An 8,028-nucleotide genomic window follows, 5' to 3' on the forward strand; every position below is an offset into this window, starting at 1 on the left:
CCTTGAGACCGCAGCTCAGTGCAGCGGCTTCGGCAATGGAGGTGCTGAACATGGTCCATTCGGACTCAGTGAGTTGAAGATCTCGCAGACCGGGGCCTCTGCTACACGTTCCCAGCGCACCCTCACTGTACGTTTAGGGGTGCCAGGTCTGTCCAGGGTTCTCCCTCGCCACCTGATGCAACTCACCACCAGGTGGTGATCAGTTGACAGCTCAGTCCCTCTCTTTAGCCTGGTAACATGGAAACTTTAAAAACAGCAACAGAAGCTTTCAGTAGTGTAGTGTAAGTTGTTCTTTTCATTTAATAATAGAGTACATATTATATCAACAGCTACAGTGGCTTGCAAAATTATTCGGCCCCCTTGAACTTTCCCACATTTTGTCACATTACAGCCACAAACATGAATCAATTTATTGGAATTCCATGTGAAAGACCAATACAAAGTGGTGTACACTTCAGAAGTGGAACGAAAATCATACATGATTCCAAACATTTTTTTACAAATGTTTGGAATCATGTTTGTGGCTGTAATGTGACAAAATGTGGGAAAGTTCAAGGGGGCCGAATAATTTTGCAAGCCACTGTAGATGGCATGAAAATCACAGGCAGTGGCATGTTAGATTGTAATGTGTGCACAGAAGGGAAATTCACTAACAACAGAGACAGACAATGCGACCCTAAAAGCGAGTGAGCCATTACAGTTGGTGCACACTGAACTAGCTGGCCCCATTGAACAAAGTGGCCAAAGTGGTCATAAATACGCTATATTATTCACAAATGATTTTTCAAAGGCAGTGTCAGTTTACTTCTTACAACAGAAAAGTGACACCACAGAGGCCACAGCAAAGTTTCTAGCTGACTGTGCACCATACGGCAGTGTTAAGTGCATTAGATCAGACAATGGCACAGAGTTCACAAGCTTCCTTCCAGTCTCTTTTAAGGGAAAAGGGCATAAAGCATGAGACATCTGCGCCATATTCTCCTCATCAGAATGGCACAGCTGAGAGGCAATGGAGAACTCTCTTTGAAATGGGGAGGTGTCTATTACTAGAAAAAGGGCTGCCAAAAGAATTATGGCCTTATGCCATTCAAAATGCAGCACTTGCCCGCAACAGATGCTACAGTAACAGGACTAAAAGTACACCATATCAGATGTTAACAGGGAAAAGACCAGATCTCTCAAAACTGTGGATATTTGGGTCAGACTGTTATGCATACATACATGATCACAAGAAACTTGATCCCAGATGTGAAAAAGGAATATTTGTGAGTTATAGAAAAAATAGCCCAGCATACCTGGTTTATAACCCTCACACAGGAAAAGTGTCAAAACACAGACTCGTGAGATTTATCAAGAAGAACACTGTTGAACAACAAACACAGACTGATGAATATGACAAAGAAATTCAGACTTATGAGCATGTAGTGCTTTCAAAAGAAAGTACAGAACAACAAAATGAAAATGCAGCAGAGAACAGACCTCCTAGAGAAGAGGAAACCAACACAAATGAACCAAACCCTGACATAGAAAGAAATGAGGGTGATGAGCAAAACCAAACTGAACGCTATCCTAACAGAGAAAGGAAACCTCCTAAATATTTAGAGGATTACACATCTAACTGCTGAGTTAGAGTTAGCTAATGTAACTTCTGTAAGTGTTGATTATTGTTACAGAGCAACCTGTGGAATCCCCCAAACCTATAAAGAGGCGCTGATGTCACCAGAGGCACCAAGGTGGAAACAGGCAATGGCAGAAGAAATCAACTCTCTGAAAGAGAATGACACATTCGAACTGAGTACTTTACCTACTGGTAGAAATACCATTGGAGGAAAATGGGTCTACGCCCTCAAAGAAAATGAACAAGGACAAATATTCAAAGCCAGGTTTGTAGCAAAAGGTTACAACCAGACACAAGGAATGGACTACCAAGAGACGTTTGCACCAACAGCAAACATGACATCTGTGTGAATCCTAATGCAAATAGCAGTCCAGAATGATCTCATTATCCAACAAATGGATGTTAAAACTGCATATTTGCATGCTCCCATTGAGGAAGAAATATACATGGACCAACCAGAAGGTTTTGAGCAAACAGTCAGGAGAAAATTTGGTGTACAAATTAAAGAAATCCCTTTACGGGTTGAAACAATCAGGTAGAAACTGGTACAAACTCTTGAATGACTACCTTGAACAAAATGACTTTGAAAGAAACCTTTCTGATCACTGTGTATACAGGAAGGACACTGAACATGAAACACTACTGGTTATCATCTGGGTAGATGACTTGATCATTGCGGCTAGCAATACTAACTTGTTAAACACATTCAAAGAAACAATGAGGTCAAAATTTAACATGAAAGACCTGGGAAAAATATCCAGTTTTCTTGGGATACAGTTTGTACAAAAACAGAGTGAAATCAGGATGAATCAGAAGAGGTACATTCAAAGAATGTTGGAACGCTTTGGGATGTCTGAATGCAAACCCAGATCCACACCGTGTGAACTAAAAACTGATACTACTACATGTGGAGGAAGTGATGCAACTTGAGACAGTTAACTCAAGAGAGTACAGAGAAATAGTGGGCAGTCTGATATATGCCATGACGTGTACGAGACCAGATATAAACTGGGTTGTTAGTAGACTACCTCAAACACTAACTTAACCCACAAGAGAGGACTTAGTAATGGCAAAACAAGTCCTCAGATACCTAAAAGGCACAAATGACTTTGAACTGATCTTTAAGAAAAGCAGTGAGGATCTAGATCTAATTGCTTACAGTGACTCTGACTGGGCATCCTCTGTAAAAGACAGACACAGTACAACAGGCTACTGTTTTGCACTTACTAAAGAGGGACCAGTAATATCTTGGAAAACAAAGAAACAGCCTACAGTGGCACTCTCAAAATGCGAAGCTGAATACATTGGTCTTGCAACCACTACTCAGGAAAGCATGTACTTCACCCAGCTGTTAAATGGCATGGACAGAAAAAGGTACACATGTACCAAACTGTTTGGGGACAACCAAGGGGCCATTGCTTTGAGTAAAAATCCAGTGAACAGACAGAGGTCGAAGCATATTGATGTGAAATATCCCTTCATTCGTAAAGCGGTAAATGAAGGGAAAATCTGCATTGAACACTGTCCATCAGAAGAAATGGCTGCAGACATACTAACAAAACCAGTTACAAGAGTAAGACTCAGTAAGTTTCAAAAATGGTTCTTTGGAAATGCATAAGATGCTATGGGTTAACAGCATGAGAACAAGGGGGGTGTTAGATTTGTGTTCTCATAAGTAAATATATTAATTTATCTTATGTTGTAAAAGATGTTTTCTGATTGTCATTTTATTTTGGAAATGATTTTATTTTGGTGATTATAGGTGACTTCACTTCCTGTTCCGTATGTTGTGAACCGCAAACTGCTAAAATTTATGTATGTTTTTCCCTCCCGTGTTGCTGTCAATAAAGAAAAGGGAAAAGTAAGCAACAAACCAAGTGTGTGCATTATTGAGAGAACATGGCAGAAGAAGAGGAAAACTCTTCGAGCTCAACAAATCCTTTTGTCTTTTTGTCTTTATCTTTAGCAATAAAAACAGCTGCAGCTTTCACTGACAGCACATGTAGTACTTTAACCTTTGTACTGTTGTCATCAGTTAATTTTGCAGTTAACATGTGAACATGTTGGATGATCTGTCTGCTGTCACTGGGTAGTGCTGAGGTCTGAATCTGAGGGCAGCTCCTGTAATCACAAAGAGAACAGAACCATCACAAACTCAAATATAAAGTTTATCTCTTAAATCAAACAAAACTGATCCCTCTCTGTCCTCACACACTCAGCATCTGAAGTTCTTTTCTTACATTTTTTCAGTTCTACAGTTTAATCCATAGTTACTGATTAATAAGGAGTTACTGAAGTACAAGCTTGCTTTTTTATGGTGTTACTGTCTTTACAGATGTGGCAAGAGATTGAAAAAAATTTAAAAAATGCATTAAAAATCATCTGAGATAGTTGACATAAATTTCTCAACAGATTCCTCCTCTTTGAACTCTACACTATATGTGTCTGCATATTCATCTCAATGCACTGCATAATACTGGAGAAATTGAAGGACTGTTTAAAATGTAACAAGCTCAATCAATTATAACATCAGATAAAAAATTGATTAAAAATAATCTGTGACTGTTGACATGAAATTGTCAGTTGAATACTCTTCTCGGTTATCTTCTCTACATGTGTTCCACCTTTCATCAAAAAATGCTGCAAGATTCCAGAGAAAGGACATTTCTACTCAAATTCAACAAGGTTATTTTTAACAAACAAAACTTCACAAAAAAATAATATTTGATAGTTGACATGATATTCTCCTCAAATTCCTCTTCTCTGCAACTCACACTAAACGTCTGCAAATTTTCAGCTCCAACCTCACTTTTTTGCCTTTATTGGATAGTGAAGTCAAGACAGACAAGAAAGTGGGGTTGAGCACCTCAATACAGGAAGTATGGATTGGCTGTCTGTTTAAAGAGTCCAAATCTCTGATCCTATCGTTCTTACCCAGCAAACAGTGCCGAGCTTTTAAGCCGATGTGTGAGGGCACTCGCCCAGCTATAACTGCCTCAAAAGCCCTCTAGGGCTGCTTCCACTGATACAAACCGAAATGTTGGTAGCCTTGCAGGCCCAACATCTCCCCTGTAGCTTGGTGCACTTGTCACTAACTGGACTAAATTTAGTTGCTTGAAAACCACCCTAAGGGTCGGTTAGTTTTAAAGGGATGGAGTAACGTGTAAGAGCTATTTATACTATTGACAACTAACGTTAAATCCTTTAACCTCTTTCAGATGTAATGATAAGTCAATGTCTCTCTGTCCCAACTACAGCAAAGGGCTGTAGGTTAGACTTGAACCCAGGCCAATGCTTTCCAACATAACTCGAGCAAATACAGCATGGGAAAAAAATCATTAGATATTTTTTATTTAAATTATTGTCTAAAAACTGCATGGTGTATTTGAAAAAATTACACATTTTTATGTTTTGATAACATTAAGATCCTTCTGTTTTGCAATTTCTTCATGGATTACAGTTATTGTGATTTCTTGTGTTTCTGATAATGTATTGTGCTTTAGTTTGGCTTTTTGTATAGAGGGTTTTACCCTACGTCACGTTCTGGACGGTAACCTGGATGCGCGGCCATATTGGAGGCACTCGGAGGTAAAGACCGCAATGGATCAATGTCCGAAACAACCGAAAAGCTCCTCAAAATGCATTATAGATGCAAAGGCATACAGGGAAGGACTTGGTCCGCAGGAAAGGGTGCAATATTGGGAAAAGTTAAGGTTTATTGGTGGTGCAGATCCATACGAGTTGGCTCCTTCGTCTTGGATCAATGACGACCCGGAGAGTCTTCCGTCTATTGCGTATCCTGATATCGTCAACTACCTGGCTTTCTCGCCAAGCCCATACACAGCGAAAGACCTTAAATCTTATAAAAGTTTGGAGGCCTGTAACCAGATCTTGTGTGGATGGGTGAGGGAGATGCAGTATCAAGTCATCAGCGATAGATGTGTTGTGAATACCAAAGTAATACAATAACATCTTTAATCAACCAAACCATAACTGTATGATATCATTCCTTACCAAAAAGTAGCATACTTCTAGTATATTTTATTAAGTATGCTTAACTATAGAAAAATATATTTCCCCAAGTATACTTCTATTCTCCAAGTACACTGATAGAAATATACTGGCAGTTTACTAGTATACTTCTTTGTACTAAATTGGTCCCCTTTAAGTTTATAAAAGCACACTTTGAAGCTATGCACTTTAGGGACTTTTAATGTTAGTGAGATATTGTAATGCAATAAAAAACAAACATTACATACAAAATTGTGTTTACAGTTAGTTAATTGTACTATATTATATACTGTATGCTATAATTTATTGTACTGTATAGTTGATAAGCGTGTGTTCTGATAACTGTGCGGTTTTCCTTTAATAAATCCGTTCTGATCAAAGTGTTATGTTGTGTGTTCTCTTCCACATTACAATAACAATGACTGAACAAAGACTGTATATGTCTTTGTTCAGTTTGTATGTACTTAATAGTCAATTATGAATAATTTTAGGCTATAATATAGTCCAGACTGGTTGATATTTTTATTGACAGTGCATATAAAAATTACTTCTGTCAAAATCAACAATTGATGAGCAAAGGTTCACCAGAGCACAACAGACAAGTCCAATCTTATCAAAGGTACAATAAACATCATTGTCTTTGCACACCAAGAAAGCAATTGGCAGTATCCCCCCCCCAAAATAGTATATTTCTGGCGCACGCTACCCATCACACGCTCAACATGAATCCTGTCGTGGGCAATTTTCCTTGTGGTTTCCAAGTCAACAGGAGCTGTGGGACTTTCCACGAGTGAAGGCTAGAATTTTTACTACAACCTTTTCTACAACCTAAAGTGGCCTGAATATTAAAGCCACGATCAGCAAGAACAACAAGATGACCAGGAACTATGTTGTGTAAAGCCACAGTTTTCAGTTATGTATTTGTCACTTACTCTACCTCCATATGCATTGGAAATGTAAGACACAGTGCCCTGTGGTGTAATAACAATCAAGAATTCAACTGTGTTATGGTGCTTGTTAGACGACCACGTTTCTGCTCTGGCTATAAGGTTAGACGGACGTTCTATAAAAACTTTAAAACAGTCAATAATAACAGCACATTTTTCCCCAAAATGTTTCCTGAATTCCATTGGCATGGTTTTTTGCAAATGCTCTCTTTCTGGCCATATGATAAGTGGCTTCATATGAATAAACATGACATCAATGACATCAGTGACTATCCTAGAAGCAGTGGCTATTGATATGTTACATGCATATGACAGGAAGGTTGTGGAAACATTAAGCCCAAGGCGCATCAGTGTCAGCATCAACTGCTTAAATTTATCAAGTGACTTCTTCACAGGGAGGTGGGGACTAAGGAATGTGAAGAGAACCAACAGTATCTAGTATGTAGGCAGGCCAGCGAAAAATAAAACCTTTCCATCCTTATTAACAAATGTACTTTGGTCATAGGGAGTAGATAAATGTGCCATATCACAGGGCAAATGAATGTTTTCAGTTCTAAGACTTTTAAGAGTGTCATAGCCTCAATGAAATCACCAGTCATATCAGTTTGAGTCCCTATGTTGCACAAATTACTGCTGATGTAATCACTTGTCAAAGGGTTATCATCGGTCCCAGCAGCAGCAGGAGCAGCAGCAGCAGCTTCATCCTTCAGTCTCTGCTGGGTTCTATTCAAATGAAGTTTGTAGCGTGACGTCCCTGTTTCTTCAGGTGACCTTTGCTGACCTGTCATTCCAACAGATGGCAACCAATCTGGGTGATTCTTTTGATAAAGGTCAGACCTTTTACCTGTAATACAAGTCAATAGCTTGATTATATAAATTATATTATCATCACACTAGAAAATTAGTTAAGAGCCGCTGCTATCAACAATTCACTTACCTGACAAGAAATGAGCCAAACAAATTCGGATGTTGTCCAGATTTTTGCCATGTAGATCCTGGTTTAGCTTTGCTAACCACAACCGCCTCCTTTCCTCTGATAACTTTCGGCATTGTTCTCCCTGATTTGTAATAACTTTTGGCAGTCTATAAAACTGCAAATGTTTTTCACGGTCTGACCGATTGGTACAGCCAAAAACACAGCAATAATTCACCATTTCCTTTCGTTCAACGTTTGGAATCTGTTTGAGTGCGTGTGCTTTGTTTACCTCCAGTATCTCCAATATGGCGACTTCCGGTTTGATGACACACCATGAAAACCCACTATATTAGAATGATTGATAGTTTCCTGTAGTATTTATTATATCCTCTGTTGTGTCTGTTTATATATGGTGTTATTTTTGTGCCACTATTCTGAGCGCACGTAAAAAAAATTTGAGCGCACGTAATAAAAATTTGCAGGTGCAAGTGTTGCATTTTGAGGAGAAATTTATTTTGAGCAAAGAAAAGCTAAAT

The 8,028-nt window shown here is 38.8% G+C and overlaps 1 protein-coding gene across 1 annotated transcript; it reads right to left on the reverse strand.

Moving 5' to 3' along the window:
* Positions 1-272: 272 nt before the first annotated feature.
* LOC146391188 (uncharacterized) lies at positions 273-8,028 on the reverse strand. Its single transcript, XM_084924059.1, has 2 exons — positions 7,514-8,028; positions 273-7,420 (listed from the first exon to the last, which is right to left on the reverse strand). Exons 1-2 carry the CDS (start codon positions 7,728-7,730, stop codon positions 6,966-6,968), a joined length of 672 nt encoding a protein of 223 aa, XP_084780185.1. The 5' UTR covers positions 7,731-8,028; the 3' UTR covers positions 273-6,965.

This window comes from Perissodus microlepis, chromosome 3 (assembly GCF_051167445.1).
Source record: "Perissodus microlepis isolate ML-2025 ecotype Zambia chromosome 3, ASM5116744v1, whole genome shotgun sequence".
NCBI lineage: Eukaryota > Metazoa > Chordata > Actinopteri > Cichliformes > Cichlidae > Perissodus > Perissodus microlepis.